The sequence below is a fragment of the Metopolophium dirhodum genome, chromosome 8, assembly GCF_019925205.1.
Source record: "Metopolophium dirhodum isolate CAU chromosome 8, ASM1992520v1, whole genome shotgun sequence".
Taxonomy (NCBI): Eukaryota; Metazoa; Arthropoda; class Insecta; order Hemiptera; family Aphididae; genus Metopolophium; species Metopolophium dirhodum.
In genome coordinates, this window is record NC_083567.1 from 7,013,852 (window position 1) to 7,041,559 (window position 27,708).

The following is a 27,708-nucleotide window of genomic DNA, read 5'->3' on the forward strand; positions in this document are numbered from 1 at the left end:
AAATTCGAGAGATGCGCATTGATTTTCTTTTTTTGGATAACTCGTAATAAATTAATACTACATTCGTGTTGTGCTTTACTGTATTTTAATTTTTAACATAATTGCGCAACATTATCATTTCATTATAAAGATTAACTAAAAAATAATAACAACAACTCAATAATATATATTATTATAAATTAATATTCTTATAATCTTTTCATATTAATTTATCCAAACGAATTTTAAATATCTACGTTTTTTTGGGTGGTATAAACAAGCGAATTGCCCTTCGAATATATGATTTTGTTTTTAAATCATTCATGGAAGTGTATAATCTTCAAGGTGATGATATAGTGTATGACAAAAGTATAGGTATTTATACCTTTAATAAATATTAATAATACGCCGATAAATTCGCACGCATAGATATTTTAATTTATTGATCATATATTATACAGAATTCCGGTTATTTCTATCAAGTTGTCTGTAGGTACTTATTAAGGAAACTGTAAGCACTGGCTTATACGATTTGATGATTACTGCGAATTTCTGATCAGAAAATGTCGAGCACAACCTTTCTTAAACGTAAATCGAACACTGTAAATAATTACTACCTAGGTAATATTATATTCATCAAAGTATATAAGATCCATTTAGTTCCACGGTAGGTAGTAAGTTGAGCCGTTTTAGTCGAATCTTTGCTATTATGGCGTTGTCCATTAAAAATATCTCGATGGAAATTATTTTAAATTTAGGAAAAATAACTAATTAATTACAGTATAGTTTAATTTTCAACAGTGTGTTTTCCCTCGCTGTTTGCGAATCTTTTAATTAATTTAGTAAATTTGATAGGTTTAATTGAACTATATTATAACGTGCTGCATAGTGCATAATATAGTATGAACGTAAATGAAATACATTTGTGGTAGACTTATAACTACGTATTGTTTATGTTTTTATTGTGTTTTAAAAAGGTCATATTTAATCACACGACGTGCGTTGAAACCAAACCGAAATATTCAGATGCTGAGAATGAATTAATTTGGAAATATTTATTATTTTAAATTTATATATTCCGGTGAACAACGGTGGCTGACATTGGGATACGCACTTAAATGAGTATAGATGGCTGGTATAAGCGTTGTTTAAAATAAAAAAATAAAACCAATAAACTGCAGCACAGGAATTTCTATTATCCTGCTGTTGGTCGGTAATAAATACAATTACATTGGATTTGGCTCGAGGAATCGGTAAATATATTCAAGGCGAACTGTAGTGTACAATTTTTTTATGATTTTTATTGACATAATTTTTAGGCAGATTGTATACATTTTTTATTTTATTAGAAGGGCACCATTTTCCACACATCCAAACACGTGAACTGAAATTTCTAAAAACGATGACAAAAGTATCTATGTATTAATATTATTAAACGATTTGGCCGTTGCATACATACCATAATTATAATATAATGTAGGTTCAACCATAATGGCTGTACTTACAATATCGTTATCATCGCACACTACGTCATACGTTTATTTTTTCAAAGTTCACCCTCTTACACACGGATCTCGTGCATAATAATATCGTGTTGTTTCGGATAGCGGTGGTCGATGCACCCCGACCGCGGTACCGTCGACGAACGGGTTAATGGGGGGGGGGGGGGGGTTCTCGTCCGTTTGTTCGTTGTTTGTGTCTTCGCCCAAACACAGACGACAAGTAGGTACATGCACATATATATATATAGAAGAACGAACAGAAACGCGTAACGATATACCGTAAACAGGACGTTTGTTGATGGGAACCCGTTATCCACTATCGCATCGATCGAGCGTCCTTCGTGGAAACTAGGCCAAAGGGCCGGCCGTGTGCACTATACGTGGGAGTCAAGCACACAGAAATCACCAAAACCCGTCGCGGGGTCGTATCGTCGCCGGTAGCCAGGTGCGTGAATAATTTGGGTCAGATGGTACGTGTATGTGCTGCTGCTGCTGCTGCTGTTGCTGCTGCGTATATAGATATGTGTGTGCTCTGTGTCCTAGATATATATGAGATTTTTTCTACCCTACCACGGCCGTGGGAGTTTGTACAATACATATAATATGGTTTTTTTTTTTTTTTGGTCAGCCGTATACGTATATATTGACGAGACCCGTCGTAATGGGTAATAATAATATATACGCATATAATAACGATCGCTGGAGGAAAAAAGTAAATTAATAACAAAATCAATATTTATATTAATGGGAAAAAACGTGAATAACAAACACGGTGGCATTATGTAAACCGAATAGCTTTTTTAACATCGACAAAAAATTCCAAACCTGGAACAAATACATTTTTGATGGACGAAACAAAACGGGGGGGGGGGGGCGAAACGGGCATTACGAGGGTGGGTTTTATATACAATATGCATGTGTGTTTACGAAGACAACACGATGAACACCTGAACCTGCAGCGGTGTGTGGGAAATATCAATTAATTCCTCTTGATTAATTTGTGTCACCCCTCCACCCCTACCCCTAACCACCCTACCACCGCCGCGATTATCGCTCGACTCATCCGCGCCGGAACATTTGAACTGAATAGGATGGAAACTCACTAAATTCGGGTGCATAAATATTCTAACCTGCCTTTATGTGCGCCGTCCTATTGAAAATTATCTGAAATCATCAAAACCGATAATCTCTCTCTCAAAATCGGGGTTTTATGGCTGCAACAAGAGCGCAGCGTGACTCCTCGTGGTCCGTCACACATAGACACACACACACACACATACCCGTATAAAACGCAAACGTCGATGTAAAGGGTTGCCGAGTTATTTGAAACGATCACGTCATCCGTGAGTTTTTAGATGGGTTCGTGCTATAACGCGATTATGTCTTAATAATGTGCGCTTCTTTTTCTTCCGTCATTATTCATATAAGGAATAAAATAAAATGAAAAACTGCCAGACAGCTGCTGTAAGTGTTTTTTAGTTTTAATATTAAAAAAAAAAAAAAAAACCCAGTAAGCACGCAGAGAAACTATACGGAAAATATTGTATGGACGAAGTCGTTGATTATGGTACATGGCATATTATCATGGTATATAAAAAAATATATTAAGTAGGTACAGCAGCAGAGGAGCATATAATAATATTATTATGTTTGTATATAAAATCGTGTAACTGGAAATAACGCAAACATATTTAACTTTCTTTCGATTTCACTATAGTACATTGGTAGTATATTGTTATGAACTTGTCAGAAATTCAAATTTTTCAAAATTCATACTTTATATTATTATTTGTTCTCAACCAAAAAAATCCTAATAGATACAAGTTCGTATAGGAATTCGCTCATTTATTGGTGCAAGACGGTAATGTATTTTAAATCAATGATGACCTATCGCCACGCCATCGTATCGACCGATACAAAGTCTATAAATAATAAGTGTCAGTGTCATTCACGAGTTTTTGTAAGGGCTAAAAATTATTTTTTGTAATAAGTACCATCCATATTACGCAGTGCACTAAGACAAATATTTAGCGATGTTACGTACGTATATATTATCGGTATTTTTTGAATATTTCCCTATTTAGTTTTATGACGGACCGCTACCAATTCATAAAAAGGCCGCTCAGAGACTCGGGAGTATGTCCTGTTGTTTGTATAGGTACCAAATATATATATATGAATATAATAAATAATAATATATATATAATATGATATATTATATTATATGGTCCTGAAAACTGAACTCGAAACGTTATATAGCTATATGTCTTCGTCGCAATTCTTGTGCACACACACACACACACACACACACACACATGACATAATGACGTGTATCGGGTGTACACTGCAACGGAATAGCACAATATATTATAATAATATAATATGACTATATGAGGGCATATTATTATAATTATAATATTGAACGTTAGGTACCTGCCGTATACATATATAATACATAATATTATTTATTTTTCATACTGTGTCGAGCGCGATTGAATAAACCGCCGCGCTTTACATAGGCAGGGCATATATATATATATATATATATGGGGACCACATGTTAATGAATGAATACCTCGCTATGCATAATAATATTATAATACCCGCGAGGTATAGATAATGCGACATTACGTGCGCGTACGTGCGAGCACAGCACGAAAGAAACCGCGTTAAATTAATGATTCTTTGTGAGGTGGGGGATGGGGGAGGGGGGCGACCGCGTCCTCGTCGGGATGTTCGCTATACCTATTTGCATGATCATGGGAATAAAAGTGTAGAAAAAATCTGTAATATAACCGCCATTGTTTCTGCCCGACTTATATAATATAGAGGTATACAGAGAGAGAAACATTTTTTATTATTTTTTTTTCGATACTCCGCCTGTCCCGCGGTAATCAGTTACACTTATAATGTATTTATTATATTTCGTTTTTTTTTTTTTTTTATATATCCGTTCATCGTTATATTTTCGCGGACTTGCCTACGCCGTGAAGTTGTGCCTATATACGTGTTAACGCGTACTACGTATATATATATAATATAGGTAGGGGGGCTGTGTGTTTGAATAAATTCGCTAATGAACGGGTCGATAATAATAACAATACTTATTATTATTATTATTATATTATGTAGGTAGGTAGGTAGGTGTTAATTCCGTCGATTAGCCTCCGCATGCGAACAAACCCGGCCGATGTACGTGCGTGACGCTAAAAACCGACTGTTATGCGGCAGCGGCGGCGGCGGCGATATAATATTAATATATTATATTATATAATATGACGTACAATGGTGGCGTATGTATAATTATTATATTATGTATATATATAGTTCAAATTATTATACGGTTGCTCTGCCGGTGTGGCGAAGATGATGATGATGATGATGATGATGACGGTGATGACAATGTCATATTATTCGCGGTTGACATCGCTCGGTTGTACCTATACAGCAGTCTCTCCTGCACGAGTTTAGGATTCCTCTCCCTCCCCCCAGGACGTTTCGTCGTGCGGATAGGGGAAAAGATAAGTAAATAATGAATTCATTTCACTTTTTTTGATTTTGGACCACTCAAATATATGTATGACGTACAATCTGTATATGTACAGTCAAATACGTACAATCTGATCGTTCTAAAATCAATAACCTTTACAAGTGTATGATATCGTACGTGTAATACATTTCTATACATTACGAGCGTATTATCATTGAGATACGTGCAAAGTCAAAATAATAATCATTTTAAGACTCCGGTATTTCCAATATATTATATTATTATTTATTACGAAATGTATACATAAATAAATTTATTATTTCAACTGTTATGAAACACTTGTGTTCTTTAATTAAATAAAATTATCCGGTATAGTAATTTATTATATGATATTGCTTACAGGCTATAAAAAAATCAATTTGTAGATTAAAAGATTTTTCATATCTTCCAAATCTTAAATTATAAATGCAAAATAATAATTTTATAGCATATCAATTAGTATCCATATTCATTTTATTTATTTTATGTCCCAAAATCAATGATGTACCTACAAATAATATTGTAATAATAATAATTGTTGGGTAATTAAAATATTGATGAAGGTCGTTAAAAGTTTATATCTGTATTATTATAGTAATATAGTAGTGTAGTAATAAACCAGTAAGCATTCTTAAGAGTACCTACTGCAGACATTAAATTATATTTTATCATTTACTTCTTGAATGTTAAAGTTTTTTTTTCAAACGATAAATTTTATCTCAATATGGATAAACAAATTTAAAATAACAGGATTAAAATTCCAAATTATGCCATTAAATCAATTAACATATACTACGAATAAACTATAATATAATATACTGAAATCCTATATGAATTTAAATATTCTTACTTTTTAAGATCTGTTGTTGTTTTGTGATTATTTTTTTTTTTACTTTCTAACGCCGCTTAATGTGTAAACAGTATCAACGTCTTTAATCAGAGGTTCTACGTTGAAGTACCTAAATTTTTATTATGAGTTTCGAGACGCCATAGTGTTGCATATTATATTTTATTTTTGCATAGTTGGAGCAGTGTAGTAAAGAATCTCATCAGCTGAGGCTGACCCCCGGGTAGATATAGTTTTATGCCGACTTATAAAACTTAAACAATGCCGCAACGTTTTAACTTGAGAAATCAGTGGCATTTAGGATTATTCCACCGCGGGTCGTAAAGAAATTCTATAAAAAAAACATAAATAAAAATTGTAAAAAGATCACTGTTGTAGCTCGTAGCTTCATTTTACCATCACGTCGACCACGATAAATTTCTAAGAGCCGAACATAGATACGAAAAATATAGAATGGTATAATATTATGTTTAAAATAGTTGTCGGTTTCAAGTGTGAAAATACGCAGTTACTATGAATAGTAAAATTATATGCAGAAAATGGTCGATGTAAAAAATCATAATCAAAACGTGGCGACCAATAACTTATTATTTAGAATCAGTTGTAGAAGTACGATAAAAGTAATGATAAATAATAATATACAGCTGACAGGTATACCTACCCGTGTTCTGAACTTCTTAATTATTTGTATAGAAAATATTGTTCATCCGGCAAAACGATGGTGACGACGACTGTGGTGCGTTTAAACGGCGGAAAGATGACATTTTTTTTTTTATTCAATGACGTTTATCAGACCAAAACGATCGTAATCGAAAAATTGGATTGGTATGGACGGTGTGTGCACAGCTACCATAATATTATTGATTATTGTCTTTGGTAGATCGTTTTGCTGGAGATTTGTTTGTGTACACAACGATGTAGGCATTCAAATTTCAAATGTTAAGTAGGTATACTTACATCAACATATGAAACATGTTCGATACACCGAATCCACGCCGACAGTGTGCTACAGAAATAATTATTGAATTTTGACCGATTGAACTTTTTTATCTAATCAGCATCCATTACATTACTATTTTACTCACTAGCACGTGGTTATTATTTTATGTGTACATTGACATAGTTAGTATTTCATATATTATATATATTATTCGTTTGACATTTATTTCTAGTTCATTTTTAAGTTTGTTTTTTTTTTTCATATAATTTTAAGTAGGTACCTACTAACCCAAAATACTTGTCCAAAGTAATAAAATAACATTATAATTTAAGATTTTTTACTTGTGCATATTTTTTTTATCTCTTCCATTTTGTTGCGATGCATATTATAATATTACATAATCATATTTAGCATATATTACCCCCCGAAGCAAAACATTTTCCCAAGAAATTTAATCTTCAAATATTAAAAATGTATTATTAAACCAATAGTTTATTGTTTATAATATCGTATAATAGTATCTCAAAAAAAATTTTAAATTTACAGAAAAGCACATAATATTGTATCATAGAAAAAAAAAAGGTTTACCCTGCCCTCTTATCCTCTTGTATAATTGCTGTAATGCAAATCGCGGTTCTCTCCCCTCGATAATACGAAAAAAAAATGTACTAATATAATAAATTAATATTAATATTATAATGACTATAAAGTTATAAATAACTAACTGTAATTGATTTATTATGTGTAAAATATATATATTTTTTAAATTATTCTTAAAAAGTATTTGAATATATAATTATATACCTAGGTATCTGTATAAAAAAAAAATAAAAAATTCCGAGTTGAAAATAATATGTAAAATAAATTTTTTTTTTTACGAGTTAATGAGTGTAGTGTATTGAAAGAACCACTCCGTATACACCATATAGTAAATAACGATAAGACAGACAGACAGACAGACTGCAGATATGGAGATAGACAACCTTTATAAATCATATTTGTATATTATTGTACTTAACGCATCGCTCGTAATCAATTAAATTAATTAAATACATAAATAGTTAAAATACTCGTTACGTTATAATATTCGTTATAGGTCCAATTAAACCGAAACAATTTTCTCGCGATGTTCTAACGTGATTTTAAAATGCCTCGGTGCAGATTGTTACCAAATAAGTAGGTAACATTTTATTTTAATTAAGTAGAAACTTTTGAATATTTCCCTATATATAATTTGGATGGAAGATATTCACTTAACAAACTTTGATACATTAAATAAACGTTAAAAGTAATTTAGTGCATAAAAAAATAACACTCAATATTGTATACTTATACATTGCTGTACAATCGGCGTTAATTAAATTTCCTCCGAACCGAGTATATAGTTGAAAATATGCCGGAACACTGATTGTTATCGATTAATAATTATTAGATTGGCTTATAATCTTAAATATTACCCGTGATTTTGATATAAATACGAACTAATTTCATAGGTATCCTACATAGGTGGTACTCCGGACTCCGGTGTGATGTGTACCTGTACAGGTACAAAGTCAATTAAAATCGAATCAAATTTATTCACATGCGCTGCACACGTCTATTCGTTTTAATTTTTAATTTTTCCATTACTTCCTGCTGCGGAACATATTAAATTTATATAAATCACAGTTCGATTCCTCGGACACGACCGTGTCGTTATATTATTATATAATAATTGTATTATAATATTATACCGTTTTGATTAGGCCGAGGTGCCGGCGAAATCGGTAATTTAATATAGGTAAACGCGTGTACAGATAATACCATAAAATAGTACACGATGCAAAACGATATGCCAACAACATTAAAATACTATATCGTATGATAACACGTATTATTAATTATTACATATTATTCAGTATTAATATTATACTTTATGCTCGTCTGCAAAATTATTACAACTTCACGGGCGAGTGTCTCCGCAGCCGCGATTATAATATACCGAAACTATATTATAATATACCTATAGGTCTTTCGTATATTTTCGTTTGCCCACCGAAAAGAATTTGACCATTTATTATTATTATCGTCGTCGTCGCCGCCGCCGCCGCGTGTCCGTGCTCACGGTGCGCGTTAGTATAATATTATTTGCATTTAATAGTAAAATGTATCATTATTATTATTATTATTATTAATATCCATTCAAGCCCGGGGGGATATCAGCTGCTCTGCAGTTCGACGCCAGCTATATTATATTATAATATGTGCGCGCCGGGCCATCGCGGTTTCGACGAGTCGTAAATCGCCCGGACAATAAAACCGCCTTCCCGCGGTGAAAATATTTGAAAAAAAAATTAAATTAAAAAAAAAAAAACTGCCCAGGAGTTCGAATAATACGATGAACATATTAATAATAGTACACACGGTGCCGTGTGTTGATACGCGTGTAAATGATTTGTAAAACAAGACCGGCTGAGCACGCGTGTACCGTAATAATATTATATTATATTTATGTAGATTCGTGTGTCCAGCGTCGGTCGGTCGGTCGGGTAAACGCCTTTTATACGAACGGCCAACCGAAAACAATACATCCGAAGCCGATTAGGATTTTCCACCCGACACCTTTCGTCCGCCGATTTCCCGTGTACGCATCGCCCCTGCAAGCGCGTGTACCAGTTCGAGTGTGTTCGATGCGTTTTGTATATAACTACGTAGGTAGTGGGTACCTTTACAAAGGATCCCTCGAGTTGTCCACACATGATCCCATAAAATTATGATGTAAATAAGTTATATACAAGTTAACCTATATATAATATAATGTACCTATATATGATATTGTACGCGCAAGCTTATACTAGTACAACTATAAGTGGAGGCACGGCCCCCCAAAAATACATAGTTAATTTTTTGATACAATGGGGTTTTATTTTTTGTTACTAATACTCTCGTGTTACGGGTAACGGGTACATTTATATTAGTAATTAATGGTAACAAATTAATAAGCCGGTAAGATATTGGTAATATTGGTGGATGTATTTATTTTTGGGTAGACCTTGCCTTACTTGGCCTACGATATTAAGTGTCCTATGCATGAAAAAAAAAACATTGCAAGACCAATAAATTCGTCGCTTCGGTCAGAATCTAAAATGTCTGATGGTATACGTGGGGTACTCCTCCCTAAAGTGAATTTAGAATATGAGTACCTACATCGTGTATTGGTAATATAATTACTATAATCTACTTACTAAATAGGATATAATATTTTCGTCTGTATTGAAAAAATTCAAACAGTATATATATATATATATATATTTTTTATTTTTATTATTAAGGCTTAATTACACAATAATAAATAAATAAATAAATAAACAATAATATTACTGTTGTAAAATATTATGATAATATGCGTCTTCCAATTCATTATTGATCGACGTAATATTATTTTAACGTAGCAATAGAACCGAGCAATAGCAAATATGTATGGACAACGGATATAAATAGGTATACGTCATACACGTGTACATATTATTCTGTTTAACTCGAACGATTTGTTTCGACGAGTGTATCCTGTATGTACAAAAATATAGGTAGGTATTATATATTATTATACTTGACCTACATAAATGGTCTGTGTAGATTACGATTACAATAAGATGATAATATTATGCATTTCCCCAATGCAGGCGATCGGTCAAATCCGTGAAAAATTATTATCTTATCAACTTGTTGAAATAAGGCTGTCTAGTAATAACGATCGATTCCTATTAAAATACACGCATGATGTTATAAATATTGACCTAAAGTGGCGTGTCAATGGCCTGCCGTGAGAGAAAACTGACCGAATAAAGGTCAAATATCATAACCAGGCGCTGTTTAACACACGATGTGACGGTCGGCGTTTGAAATTTTGAATTTTCTTAATACGGAAATCGACGAAAAGTACGCAACAATACATTATACCACATTTGTACCCATATCAAATAAAATTGTATTGGTCTAAACTATCGTTCGATACGTTTTCATTTAAACGACCTAAATAGTAATTACCTACTCGTATATTCTATGATATTATATACTTATATACTTATACTATGTCTATTGTCTATTGTCTATACTTATATATGAAATAATATAATTAAATCTGATAATAATTTAATTTGATTTGATAATATTAAAATAAAAATTGGATGGATCTCGGTGTTAAATTCTTCTACAATAGACTATTTAAAAATTAATTCGTCTGCGCGATGATGATGATTATTATAACGTTTGGTGAACGATATCAATGTAGGCATAATATTATTCTAATAATAAAATTCATAACTAATATGACGACTATGATAGTTTTTCCGAAACATGATTAATATTATAATATACTATTGTAGTAGGTACCCGTTTATAATTTTCCAATCGAAAATCCGACGTTTTACTCTTTATTCTTTTTACTATTTTACATAATGGCAAAATACAATTCAAAACTTTTATGAAACTTTAAACACTTCAATAATAATTCATGTTGTTCATTTTAGGCAAAGTATTTTTTATACGTTTTACAAAATTAAAATTTATATCCATACCGCAATTCATTCGTGACGAAAAATAATATATTTTATCTCTTTGATTTTTTTTTATTAATATTATTACCTCGTTAAAACATTTTATTTTTTCTTTCGATTAAATATCCCTATTTACGCCTGCTTGAAATTCTAACTGTATTAACAAACGATGATCATTAAACGGCAGCGTAGGTTTTATTTTTGCGGATAAAAAATAGATACGTTTAGATAAAAGAAAAACTGTTAACCACGTCGATTTAAATGAATGGCTTAAAAAAAAAAAAAATTAGGAACAAAAAGTTCCTATATAGTGACAGTTTGAATGTAATTTCGAAACACGACCGCATTCTGAGAAAACTTTGGGTCCCAGTACAATGTTAATTTGTTTTGCCGTGTAGATTTTCGATAAAAAAAATTAATTAATTAACTAAACAAACCGTATATTAGGTAAAACATAAAAAAACCCCAAATATACTCACGATAGGGCATTTAGGCACCACTCGTGGCTCATGAAACATAAATACTATATTATGTATAATAATATTATGTCGCAAGGTCATTCACTCAACAGTTAACAGCTTATCACTCGTATCAGTACCAAGTGGTCCAATAGATAGCGGAATTCACATCCGTGTCGTTGTTCCACTGCACTCATCTAAACTTTAAGTGCTTATATGAGTTATAAAATAATTAACTATAGGTAGAAAGTTAGTTGCTTGAAATTCGATTTCTATAATATCTAATAAATGAAAATCCTAAGAAAAATATTCTGCTTAGGATTATGAAATTAAAAATATATATGGTGTCGCATTCAAAGAAGAAAAAACTTAAACATGATAATAACAATACAAAATAATATAAATATTTAAATTTTTTTATGTTGTAATTTTTAATTATGCAATAACATTTTTTTTTTTTTAATACGTTAATCACTCTTTAGATAATAACAAAATGTTTAACGTCCAATGAAACCTCCCTGTATATAAACGAAAAAATGGAAATAATTATTATAATAATCGTCATCATATACACATTAATATCGGATTAATAATAGTAATCGATCATATTTATATCAATTAGTCTCGGCGGCGGTGGCCGGTTCGGGTTTCACCTGGGACGCGTTTTGGAACGCGCGTAATCTCGAGGGATAATTGATCCCGAATTCTATTATAGTTATATTTATTATATATAGATAGAGAGATATATTATATACATTATATAGCCCTTAGTCTGGTAATTTGACGTAAGTAAACGGCCGCTGTCGATTACGATACATTATTATCGGTGCAAAGTGAGTAAAATAAAACGTCCGTCCTATAATGTGTATAAATATAATAATATATTACTGGCATTGTATTTACATATTATAATATTATGTATATTGTATAATGATTTACTATATAATTTATCTTTACTGTACTTGAGTCTTATTGGCGTTTATAACAATGAATAAACAAATAAATAAATAAAATAAATAATGTATAAATCTATAACGTACATCGTAACGTATTTTGGTATAAGAAGTTATTATCCTGTATAAGTCTAACATCTCTCCGAAATATTTTACTAGTCTATATTATAGTGATTAAATTACTTACTATATTTATTTTTTTTATTAATAAAAAATGCATTTGTCCACATAGGCCATTGTGATACAAGTATTATTTACTATCTACTTACTATATTATAATCTAACAGAAAATATGGTTGTATACGTTATTAATTATAACTATTATGTTATTATTTTTTTTTTTTTTGTAGAATATGTGATATGTATCACAAAGATATAATTTACACATTGAAAAATCAAATGTACAGAAAATTGTGTAAACTTTTGTAAAACGACTTGTACTTATAGTTTATGATTTAGGTATATGATTAGGTAACTATAAGTCTATAACATTCAATATCAATGAGTAAAAATAAAAATTTAATAAAACCACAACTGAAAACTTTCTTTACTATATTATTTATATTCTTATCAAAACTATTGGTCACAATCTAATATATAATATTATGTATAATATATAATTTATGTATTATATTATGAATAGACTCCAAGGACGATATACCTATACTTACTTACTGAAATCACAAGTAAATAAAACTATATTGGTAGATATTTGATCCAAAAAGTAGATAAATAATTTCGATGTAAAAACATTAAACAAAATTGTCTTCTTCTTAAAAAAATATTTCATTTAAAATGTTAAAATGAACTGGTTTTAATTAGATTTTATTTTATTTGGTATATACTATCTTCTAAAATACTAAATATGTCAGTTTTTAGTACACGTTATTATGTATGCAATAGGCTGTGCAGAAAAACGAATACAATTCTACAAAGTGACAAATTAGACATAATTTATATCATATGATTTCAATAATATTATGTCCTTAGGTATTCCAAATTTTTAGTAGGTACGCAATACCATTGTTTATAAATGTTTTTTTTTTTTGAAACTTTAAAATTTACACCCGATAATATAATACCAAACACATGACTAATAATGAAATATAACGTAAGACTGTTCTTAATTATTATTGTGAATTTATCCACACAATATGACTAGGATAGTAAGACATTTACACACGATTAAAAACTATGACATGGTATTTTATCGAGTTAGTTTCAGACTAAAATTGCTCATAAACATTATATATAGTTTATCGTAGAGTGTATTGTTTTTAATATATTGTCGGTTACTATATCATATAAGTGTAGGTATATAGGTAAAGACGAGCTGATGGTTACACAATAGAAACACAATCAGAACTTTACCCAAAAGATTGGTATTTTTTTTTACTTCAAATTCGCTCCATTTTTGTCCGAAGGTTTAACAAATTGTGCTCTGCATTCTAGAGACCGTGTCAGTACTCGTCAGATTTTAAATCCATCGATTATACCGCATTAATAAATTTGGTATTGGTTTTCGTAATTACGTAATACATATATTATTATGACGATTTTTATGGTAGTGTGATGACGGATTTTGATCTCAATTCATTTTGACATTAATTATGGGTGTCAGTTCTCTCTGGAAATCATGTTTTTCGTATTTTTTTTTAACTATATACAATAATATCTCTTTTGAAACACGCGTGTTGAACCCTTTACATCGTGGAGTGAAGCGTCTTCTTGATGCGTTAAAAAGTTTGACCTTTAGTCGCTCTTAAGCTCGTATACTTTACGTGATATTTTTCACACACACACACACACACACACACACACACACACACACACACACACACACATACACTCGATTAAGTGTTGCTTTTTTTTTTTGCTTTTTTCTCTACATTTTCACATCACGAAACTTTTTTAACAAGGGTTATACAGGCGGTGGGTGAAAAAAAAGTTCACCAGCTTTTTACCCTCCGTTTGCGTTGATGAGCATGCGCTTTCCACCTCCGCCACTAACCCCCCCGTCCATCATCCCCGGGGAAAAAAACCCCGGTTTTTTTACAGCACTTATTGATTTTTTTATAACGTTTTACGCCCACTACTTCCCCTCTCCCGTATGTATATATATATATATATATATAAATATATGTGTGTGTATACACGCGACCCCTTTTTTTTCTGGTCCGGGACTTTTTTCAACCCTCCCCGCCACTGCTTTCCGCCGGTCGTCTTCCGCCCGCCAAGTCTCGGCGCTATCCCCGCCACCCGACTCACCCCTCTGAGCTTCATTAGCGCACAATGCGTCCTAAAGTCTTCTTTAATTCGCCCACGACGGCAGAATTGTGTTCTCTAAATTCCGTCACATGTCGGTGCCCTTTTTCTTTTTTACTCTACTCGACAATATATACAACAACAACAATGGTTTAATAGTATTTTAGGTTATCCTCTTTGTGCCGTCGAACTGCTTCTATATATAGCGTTAAATCTATCGTGCCAGTGATTAATACCGTTTATTAGTCTTAAAAGATATTAAATACAAATATTTATCTGTACATTTATTACGAACACGTCCGATCTAAGCATATAGACATATAATTTATTATGCCTATTGCAGCGCGTTCCCTTTATTATAATTTAGTTTTTCTTTTCAAACTCTTTTCCCAATTGAATTATGCGAACCACTGAAAGCTGTACAAGCCTATAACCAAATTGTCAGTACATGCTATTCAGTTTATAATTTATAAAAATTAAATCATATTTGATTAATTCAAGGGCTACATAAATATAGCGTAATTTTAATTTATGTAAAACGTACAACAATATATTATTATTAAGTTGTATAAAGTGTAGACTTTTGTATAATATATTTTTATGTAATATCATAATATGGATATAATTAAATCATTTTGTATTTATCAATCAACAAAAAAAAACCGAAAATGCCATCTTAAAAGTTAAAATTCAATCCAGTAAATTGTTGATGATTGTATTTTAACGGTACCTACAGTCAAAGAGCAGCTGATCAAATATGTCAATCTTACTTTGTACATATACCTAATATATTTATATAATATACCTAAACGGCAAATACCGCTTATACCTGCAACACATCTGTCTAGAATGGTGTAAAACTCTTGAGTATAATTTATACAGGTTCGTACTACATATTAACATAAATGTTTTGTAAAACTCATTTACTCAAATACCTACTTATTCCTACTTTATTTTCTTTATGATAATACCGAAATAAGTTATCAAATAATTTGATATGTACCTCAATATGTATTGCTGTAAAAAAAAATTAAAAAATCTCCATTATTAACATTGTAAACACTAATAACGCAATAACATATAATATTTGTCTTCTACACCAATGAAATTTTAAAAAGAAATATGTTATAGAGTGATACGTTATGATATGTTGAGTTTTAGTTTTTGGGTAATTAAAATAATTTGCATGCCTCTTTACATTGTTCTTCGGTGAAAATGAACATACCAAAAGAAAAATCGATTGATAGAAATACCCGTTGAACACATTATAGTAACAGACGGTATAGACATCTCACAAGCAATGTTTGAATATTTTGATAATTAGTACATTATGCCCATTACTGACCTTTATACTAACATTAAATCTGTATAAATAAGTACTTTTTATTTTTTGTACAATATCAAATTTATTTATTTTTGTAAAACAAAATTGGTTATCTCGAGTCCTACAACAGTTCTCGCATGTCAGACTATACTGCAGATTGCATCACTGCATAATGTGAATCACATTTCGAAGAGATTTTTTAAACTTTTAACAAACGCATTAGTTGACATGGATATATTTCTAAAGACTATAAAATATTGATAATGTCCACATTCTCAATAATGTTTTCGGGGTTAAAAAACTGTATAATATATTTAAATACAATCTACGTGTCCCGTTATAATATATATAGCTCGACAAAGAACATTGTGGTTCGGTTTGAATATTATTCATATATTTAAGTATAGGCAGTATAGGCACACTCGGAAAAACAAAAATTGGTTACATTATATCATATACTAAGAGGTTAGCGTGTGATGGGTATAATATTTTATTATCAGTCGAATATAGTCTTACTGGCGTTTAGCGTTAAGCGTGGTAGGTAATACATATTATAACATTATGCTGTCTGCGCTGCAGTGGGTACCTCTGTGCTACGCATTAGCTGCTTACGCGTCGCACCCTTTTCACTATAGATCTGGTTTTGATTTTTGTTCCCAAGACCTATTTAACATTCTGACGCGATCCGGAACAACGCGGATTTGTCAAGGTATACGGTTTATACAGGTACCTATAGTCCTGTAAATATATTCGAGATCGAACACCTTGTGGCTCCTATCATTTATCATATTTTCCATTTTACGACTGACGAAAAACATTAATCTCCGCCGTGATTCGTATACGCCTCGGTGGGATTTTTATTCAAATCACGTAGTTACGGTTCATTACGCGTTTTATTTTATTAATACAACAATTTTCGGCGGTGGCGGCGGCGGCGAGCAAGGGGTGGGCCGAGAACAGCCCCCGAAGGTAAACAGGCTGTGTGTATATATTAGAACTACAGTAGGTATGTATATATATATATATATATATCAGAAAATAAAACCTTACGAAACGTTTTTACACCACGTCTACCTTCGGCCTATTTTACGGCACGCAGACGACAACAATACCGAATTTCCATGCCGCACAGGTTGCGGGTGGACATTTTCTCGAAGTTCGTGACAACGAAACAATATCTATAAACGTTAGTTTACATTTCAAAGTACAATCGGTGGTAAGAGGCGTGTACCTACGCCCAATATCGTAATTCAGGATACTTAGGCAATATAATATGTTATTTAAGCTAGGTATCTAAATTCGTATGTAACTCAGTGTGAGGGTTCTAAGTGAAATTTGATTTACAAAATATCAATATTTGATAGTGTGGACCCAAGGATATGGAAATCACGCGCATGCAGCGATAGAGATTTTTTTAAGTAAAATTTTTTACAAACTAAAGTAACGTATTTTTTTTATCAAAGTTTTTAATACGGGAAACTCATTATAAAGAATAGTGTAGTAGGATACACAATAATTGATTTCGAAAAAGCTTCCTCTGAGGGGCATCTTTAGGCTATTGGTATAATATATAACAACACCACTAGATATTTTTATTTCGGAATCAATCGTATAATTAAACTAAAATGTTATTGTCATTTACTATATTACGGGACCTGTACTTATACGGCGATGTATATTATGTTTGTGTTTTCGAGTTAAATAGACAAATAAATTGGATTACTCGCGTGGAAACCGTCATAAAATGTGTGAGTATAAATATATGCGACTGACGTGAATAATATTACGCAATTAAATCGTCGCTAGAAACTTATGGAGTTATCACCTGTAAGCTTTTACGTCAACACGTCGTTTGTATATATTAGGTATACTCTGCAGGGTTTTATAGTCACGCGATCGGTCGTTTTCCGTCTAACGTCGACCAATTGAAAAAATATACCTTCGTCGCCGAGCAGAAGAACATAAAATATTATTCACATGGACCCATAAAATTACAGTCTACGGGCGTTGAGTGTAATCATACGACAGGCACAGTTGATGTACATACCGAGTTCATATATTGTATACACTTACACCTACAAAAAAAAAAAACAACCCGAACTCGGAGTCTCTTTTTCGATAATTTGTGACGATATCATATCTGTACATTCATCTAACGGGGTAGGTAGACAGGTACCTACGACCATAGGTGGGTTCTATATAATATAAGGTACACCTGCAGCGAGATGAACAATTTAAACAATTTAAAATAATATGCGTACATAACAATGTTAAAAAGGGTATCCACATACCTAATACTTGGTGGACTCTATACGTAAGTTTCACGGACCGGTGTTGCGACAAGATCAGTTTTATTTGACGTGTACAATGCACAAAATATCGTACTAAAGCGTCTATACGCACTCTTTGCGGTGGTAATTGCAGAGCACGCGTAGTTGGCCATAAATGTACACGTGCATACAGGCAATGCAATTATATCGATAGCGTTTTGTGTTCTTCGACGACGTAATATATGTACACGATTTTGTCTGAAATTACGATTTGTTAGCGCAAACGCGAGACGAACACCGAAAAAATACAATAATAATTATACCCATAACTAAATTCGCCGATTCGGTTACACATATTATAGGTTGTATATGACTGCAGTTAATCTGCACCGCAATAATATAGCCGGCGGCCGGCGGTCACGCACAATAATGAGCTTTATTTAGTTTTAAAATCACCGAAAAACGCAATGACTACAGTACGAGCAAAAATTACGATACCCGCCGCGTGTGCCTATAGATGTCATTGATTATCCTCGACGTTTCACCGCTGCGGCAAAGGTTCGCGAGGCGGTTTGTTCGAATATATATTCGATTGTTTCTCAAACCGTCTGGGTAGATGACCGTTATGTCGAGTTGTACATTATATACCTACTCGGTGTATAATATTATAATAGTGGTTTCGGACGAGGACCGGATAATAAATCGACAGAGAATTCGGGCACCCGAGACAGTCGTCCGCCGCCGTGTCGGTGGCCTGCAGGGCGGGATCGGAGGGGTGGAACATCGCAGCGTCTGTAAAGTTTTGCCAAACAATAAAAACGCCGAAAAGGAAAACATAATAAAACATGTTTACATCCAGATGCATTGAAGATTGTGAAACAAATAATAACGGTGGTTTTTTTTTTTTTAAAGTTAATCGGACGCATTATTATTATTATTATCGTATTGTATATATTTTATAAGCCGTTTAAAAAATTATTCAATGATACCCCAATTTTTTCCGAGATACGGTAGGTACAGATGTAAACGAAAAACGTATAAATATCGACCTGCAATAATAAACAGGCTATATTATGGACTTATATACGTATTATGCACCAATTATATATCAATAAAACGACTTCTGTATACCTATATTATGTCATCGTGAAAACGCATAAAGCTAAAAAAAAAAACAATGTCATTGTTGTATATAGGACATCCATAATAATAATATGTTCTTATATAGGTAGCGGAGCCGCGAGTAAACAGTTGTTTTATAATTAGGTGACTTTGAAGCAAACTGTTTCTTTACGCAGTAAAAATGCGATAAGACCATATTATCATAAACAGCTGACGAAGCAGATCTAAAAACAATACGTTTTTAACGTATTCTTCGAATTATTTTTATCGAGTTTTAAAACGTATACATATTAATTAGTATTATGATATCCAGTGTATATAGGTATGTGTATGGTCCGTTACTCGTTGGACTTAATTATACAGAAAGGGTCCAACGCATGTATATTGTATAGGTATATAGGAGTTCCCCTCGTCGTAGTCGCATCCGTCGAATTTACATTAAACATTTATCACTATTAAAAAGGAAAAATAAAAACTAATTCATCAATAAATTCGTTGTACAATAAATATTCGTAATTGCGGACGATCGTAGTATAATATTTAAATACTTACCTAATAACCTATATCGCAGCGGGTGTTAAAACTTAAAATGCAATCGTATACGTGATTCACCGATTATATTAACACATCGATGGCACATTGATATTTAGTATAAATGTTTATTGATTATAATAATATATCAATAATATAATATAAATTTATTATAATAATCATAATATACTACTCGTTTATATTTGTGTTAATTATTATGCATTCTCGACTCATATGAGTTGCAGTGCACTCCGGCAGGTCCGGATTTACACTGATTGTTTTGTCTTATTCTGATTGGTCGGTTTTGTTTGTGTGTTTACAGCAATGCGGTGGACATGGCAAAGAAGTGGATTATAGTTGGACTAGACAGACAGCCATGAAACAAGGCTATGAGGTAAAATTCTAAAAAAAAAATAACAAAAATTTATTTTAAAAAAATACGCAAACGCGTTTGCCAATATACGCATATCATAAACTTAATATACTACTAATATTACTGTATTTTTATACTACTACCACTATTACCATTACTACCTACCACTCCAACTATTACTACTACTAAATACTACTATACTACTATTACTACTACTACCACACGTCATTATGATTTCTACACGTAGGTATTTACTTTGGATGGCCATTAAAAACACTGTATGGTTCGTATATTAATATATGTATAATATCGATATACATTATACATATATTATAGGTATATCCAGTTTTAGGCGTCCGGATTAAACTGGTTTCTATTCTACAAGCCCTATATCTTGCTGGCTCGATTCCTTTTGGGCACCGTAGTAGAGTATCAAAATATTGTATATACACAGAGGCAGTAACGACGATTATTTGGACATTATATCCTGTACTTAATATACTTACGTTACACGACTATATAGTTCGATCAAATAACACCGAAAAGGTGTACGTTTTTAGGACCAATATTAACTTAATTATAACTTATATACTATATAGGTATAATTATAAAGCATCTACGCATTGTTTTTATCTGCAGTTATGTTTATCGTCTTTCATAGATTTAAATTTGTACCTATTAATTACGTGGTTTCCAAAACCACGTACGTCCACAACTCACAAGTGCTTTATGCATGTATACCAAAATGACGAAATTGAAAAAGCAACCATTGAATATAATATGCGTTTGTACAAAATACAAACTAATATGTTTTTTTATTATGTTTCAGGCGAAAATGAACAACAACGATCACATTCAACAGCTTTCAAAAGGTACGTATACATAGACGTACCCTTGCCAAGTTTAAATATTATTCAGTATTCATTGGAAAATAGTTGAAATCGCAGATTTTATGTTTAATATATAGTCAATAATTCCACGAATCGGCACTTAGACAGGATATATTTGTACAATGTATTATAATAATATATATAATATATATTTATATACTATAATATATGTATTTACGCAGACCAGGTATGATAAGTAGTAGAGCTGTAGTATTGCTCGTTAGTAAATGTACAATGTTATTGTATAGCATTCGCGTAATGTAATGCTTTTATCAAAATCTCCCCCGCAGTGACATGGGTATACCCTTATTTAGCAAATATGGCAAACTGACCGTCAACCAGAACCATTATCGAACGGAATGATTTGTTTATTCTATCGTAAGTCCTGCAGATGGCTCGTGGGCATAGAATATGCAGCAATTCCAATACGCATAATAATTAACGTTTTTTTTCCCCTCTCCAAAGATATCGATATTTGTTGCCATGGATACGACACGCAGGGTCGTAATCGTAGTTGACAGTCATAACGATGGTCGTGGAGTACGTGTCCGAGTTGACAAGGCGAGGCTGTCTATAGTATATGTACTTGTATACGTATATACTATATACACAATACACATATACATAAATACATACAAACGTGCACACTTACATATTATATACCGTACCGATGATCACCTTGAATACCTTTACGAGTCGTCTGACATAGCTACACGGCTCATTACACCCTCCCCTGCGGTGACCGTTCACCCGCTCCTCCGATGAGTAGGTACCCGGAACGTTGTCAGTCAAGTCTTCGGGCCGACTGCTGTCTTCGTTACAGTTATAATACATATTAAAATATACTCTACCGATATTCACGACGTGTGCACATATATATTATGCTCCATATGAGCGAACGCGTTCATCCGCCCGAGACCAGGGATGGAAAAACAAGAACTCGAAGAGAGACTGCAGTGTCGTTTTCCACATTAATTAGGACAATAATACGTGTATTATTGTCATAATAAATTGCACCTGAAAAAGAGTGCGTTACCCGTGAGTGTCGTCGTCTTTACGGGTAAGGTTGAGTTGCACTTATTTTTGTCGAATCGCACCTGGAACAGAAAAGGTAAATACGTTCGAATGGCACTGATTTCGATCATTACTCATTACTTCATAAGACATGATATTATATAACCTAATTACAAACGAAAATCAGCCGAAGGTCGGAAGAATAATTAGTATATTTTTAATATCTAATGGTTATTATTTTTAAATTTTAATATAACTAATTCAAGTGCTTAAAATAGGAAAATGTAAATTTTATTATTTATTATTTATAATAACTTAGGATTAATTATACAAATTGTAAACAAACGTTTTGCAAAAAACACAAATGATGTTAAGATTTACATAAGATAAGATAAAAAAAATTTAAAAATTAAATAAATTAAATTAAACTATTAGATTAGCTGATTTTAGAGACTGGGGAGTTTGGGTGAAGATGCCGAAATATAAATAATATGGAAATCTTGACACACAGTATGTATTTAGATACGCATATGGATGTATCTGTTTATTTTTTCACGAAAGGACAATTAATATAGAGGTGTGAACGTTTATGTACCCCTACATCTGATGGTAAATATTATGTTTACAAACGCTCAATATACGCGAATGTATATATACTTATATACAGTGTACACCTATATATATATACACCTAACCTATATATTCATACTATATTATAACAAAACTCGATCGGATTTACATGGGGACAAAACGTGTTTCACGAGACCTTTGTACGCTAATATCTATTTAGTTTACCGAAACCAGTTTAAAAACACTTAATTTGATCGTTTATTTCATATATACCAATATTATTAGGTATATTTTTATTTTGCTGGTTTTAATTAAACACATGCATATTAAGTATATAACTACAATTCAATAACTTCAAAATAGTAGCGATTACGAAATACTTTTAAATTATCATCAACCAAAAAATTACGATGTTGTTTAAAGATACAGCGCTTAAAAATGTAATACATCTGTTTAATTTTCTGCATTAATCAGGTGGATTTTGCTTTAAGAATACCATATTATGAGCTATTGTGTAACAAAAACATTATAATATACCAAATTTAATATTGTTTTATGGTCACAACAAATTCAGAACGGGTTTTAAATCGATACCAACGCATTATTATAGTTGTATTCAAAGAATAATGACACCGCCAAAACCCTTTGAAACTTCAAATTCTCCAAGCATGTTGACCCATAGGGATGATACATTGATACCTACATACAAAGTCTGATATAATTTATCGAAAATATACAGAAAAATGTTAATTTTGGTTGCAAAAATAAAAATTCTTTACATAACTTATGTTGGTTTTTTTTTCACCAAACAATTCGTTTACTATAAATTATTCAATAAATTGAACAAGCTCATGCAACTGATATAATATGTAATATTTATTATTCCATACCTAATATATACCATAATATATTTCTATTGTTCAAAATACTTGAGTAGGTATCATCTAGATTTGTATACAAATGTATTCAACTATTTGGAGTTTTTAAATACCGACAATACTATAGAGTAACAAACAACGTAAGATTTCCTTTCGGTGTTTCACTAACTCAAAATAAATAAATCGTAAAATTTGATCGAAAACCGGTTTTCGCATTGAATTAATCATTTATTTTTATAAAAAAAAACAATTTGATTAGTGCGTTTATAACCCGTTTGATCCTCATGATACATCTATAGAGTACCTAAATAAATAATTTTTAATTTTGATAATCTTACCATGTAAGCCCGGCTAATTTTAAATATTATTTTATCCATCTATATATTATAATATGTATACACATATTAATTAATTCTATGGCACTTATAGACTTGGAAACTACTGAACCAATAATTTGCACCGAATTTTGCACACATGTTCATTGAGACCTCTGAAAGTGTTCTCGGTTTCGATGCCATAGAGAGGCTCACTATATAATCGAATATTTTGTTTTTAGTCAATATAAAGTTACCATTGGTTAGAGAAATAAAAGTGACTTCAATATAATCTATAAACTAATGTACCCATGTTTGTAGCATGTAAACTCGACAATTTCTCGACCGATTTTGATGAAAATATCAACAATTGTTTTTAATCAGAAAAGTTTAAAAAGTATAGTTTGAACGTTGTTAAAAAATATACCACGCAGATTGCTCATCCTCAATCGAATAAAGTCAAGTGAAGTACACCAAAGCTGATTTGTCCGTGAACTTAAAACCGATAAAATACATCCATATAGCGCCGTATTTTATATTTTTAAATTTTTTTCCGGGAAAAGCCAGGCTGTAGAGCCATAGGTACTGTCAAGACGGCTCTCACCAGGGGAGCGATATTACCAAAGGTGCGATCTCGGGATTTTGCTAAAAAAAAAAAATATTATTTTAAAGAATATAAAAATATATGTTATAGTACCTATACCTACTTGAATGAGTATACAATTTAGAGAGGTGCACTTATAACTATCATATTTATAGATATAAAATAATAAATCAATAACTTAACGTCGTAACCTAACCGATAACTCAACTTTGTCAATTTACATTGGATATTTAAAAGAATGTCAGAAATTGCGTAAAACTTTTGTTCTTTTAACTGAGAACGCTTTAAAAGTTATGCCATCATGTGGCTCAAAACGCTTGGTCAATGATTTGGCAATAGCTCAAGTATGACTTGATTATTATTATATGCATATCATATCATACATATCATAATGTTAAAATAGTTTGGGTGAAAAAATACCTTTGAAATTCACGATGGTTATCCAAATGCGATTTACAGGTGGTATGGAAGATGGCTCTGGTATGTACCAGCAGCACGGTGGTGGTACGCCGAGGTCGCATAGTACGGCAAGTACGGCTAGCAGCATTTCACCCACTGGTAACTCGGCGACGCCCATGTTGATCGTACCACATCCGATAAATGCTGCTAAAATCACGGACGCACATCACGTGGTCACTCATCAAAATGGTGGCGGCCGAAAATATACTTGCAAAATGTGCCCATCGGTAAGTAATTTTTGTGTATATTAGCCATATTTATAGTATATAACGCTTGGGAACGAATATATTATAACTTATAAGGATTGTATTGGCCTAGAGTATCGTACATAAAATTTTGGCCAAACAATCGAAAATTATGGTTTTAATAATTTCATCGACATTTTAGAATTTACAAATACCTTAGTGTTGTGAAATTATACCAAAATTATGCAGTTATTAATCAATGATTTGTATCATCCAAATCGGTTAAATTTGAATATTACTATTGAACCTTGGTCTGAAAAACTGTTCAGTTAAGAGCCCGCGTTAATACATAATATTGTGTAAGTACCCGTATTCAGTAGTTTTTTTTTAATTTTCAGTATTGTTCATTTATTCACCAGTAGATATTGAATTATGCGTATATTATAATTAATATGTACCTGGTATTTTATAAAATATGTTAATTGACTTAAAATGTAAATACATACCAATAGTTAAGAATATTGCTATGATTAACTAGATAATAATTAGTTACACATACCAGTAATTTAATTCCAAGTTTAAATGTTTAATTTAATTTGAAGTCGCATTTATGCGTTTTTATGAATGCAGTTAAAATAAATATAACCTGTTTCGATCATATAATAGTAACTAATTATTATTTTTTGTCCTGTTGGCTGTTGACCTTACTCGTATTTATACATATATTTTTGTAGAAACTGATTAGTAAGATATGAAAACATAAAATATTGGTCACTGTCGTATACTCATATAGAATAAAGTGTTGCTAATTAGTTTGAAAACTTCTAACCGAAATATACGATAAAAATTTAATCAGAACATTAAATTTATTTCATAATTATAATTGACTTTTACTATATAAGGACATAATAAATAGTTATGCGTCCTACGTTTGGAATAATAATAATATATTTTCAGTGCACACAAACTGTCTCCCAAATCTATGTGTAGGTAGGTGACCTTTTTTTACTCAAATAATTGCCCCCATATCATATACCAGTAATAAAAATCAATATATCGATATATTTATTTTATAGTACTATCAGTTATTATGTTCGATAATATACTTTATCGCCTATATTTTATTGATTTTCGTATTTTTCGTAATAGGCACATTTTTATTTTCATATTATATAATATCGTCAATCACTGATTATTGTTGAAGATTAGTTTAGCACAACATAATCAGTTATGTTTGTGCATACATTATTAATAAGTCTGTTTGCTGTAAAAATATAAAATAAACATTATTATTAAAAGAGGGAAACCAATTTTGATTTGGAACGAGTTTAAGTTTGGTTTTCAAAATAACATACCAAATATGTCTAACGTTTTAATTAATTAAAATACATTTAGGTAACAATCTTTCTACGCATATGAAATTATTGCTTGAAGTAAATTAGTATTCTAACCTACCAGTTTATTATATTCATCTGAGGACAACCAAATGTGGAAAGCATTTTGAGTGAATGATAGTTTTGATATTCGAGTCACTTTTTAAAACAAAAAATCGCAGAAGGCAATTTGAGGATCAGGCCGGAGGCAGTTATTTTCGAGTGTGTCCTATATTTTGTGCTCTAGTTACCAGTTATTAAAAAAGTATATGTAAATCATTCAATACTCCAGTATTGAATAATAACAAATTAATATAAAATCTAAATACAAAATTTATTTTAAACAATTTTAAAATAGTACAACCATTGTAAACCTACTTACGTTAGTTATAAGTTATAACTTTATTATAATATAATAACTTTTTGTAAATCGTGTTTGATATTTCTAAAATGTTTTATTTACATTTTAATAAATATTTCTTTTACGATATTAAGAATAACGGATTATACTCGCATTGAAAACCTTATATCAAATATAGATGCAACCGACACACATCGTAATCAGTAACCTAACCCTTTTTAATTTTTTAATAAATGGTAAATTCATCCCCTGTGAACTGATTTGAAACCCTTTACTAGGTATACTATCCAATTTCGCGGTTCAATCGCTCAAATTTGAAATATTTATATATATTACCTAATAGTGAATTATTTAGATTGTAACAAAATATTTATGATTATTTATTTACTTCCCGATCTTTAAAATTAGTGTATACTGCGTATACCCAAACCT

At 31.5% G+C, this 27,708-nt stretch overlaps 1 protein-coding gene across 5 annotated transcripts in view; it reads left to right on the forward strand.

The window, feature by feature from the left end:
- The window catches only part of LOC132950287 (zinc finger protein rotund-like), a 162,575-nt gene that overhangs the window by 72,555 nt on the left and 62,312 nt on the right, over positions 1-27,708 (forward strand). For all 5 annotated transcript variants that reach the window (XM_061021653.1, XM_061021652.1, XM_061021651.1 and 2 more), the window contains exons 3-5: positions 20,578-20,649; positions 21,458-21,500; positions 25,358-25,584. In XM_061021653.1, the coding sequence (XP_060877636.1) occupies positions 20,578-20,649; positions 21,458-21,500; positions 25,358-25,584 (342 nt within the window). The remainder of the gene's footprint in view (positions 1-20,577; positions 20,650-21,457; positions 21,501-25,357; positions 25,585-27,708) is intronic.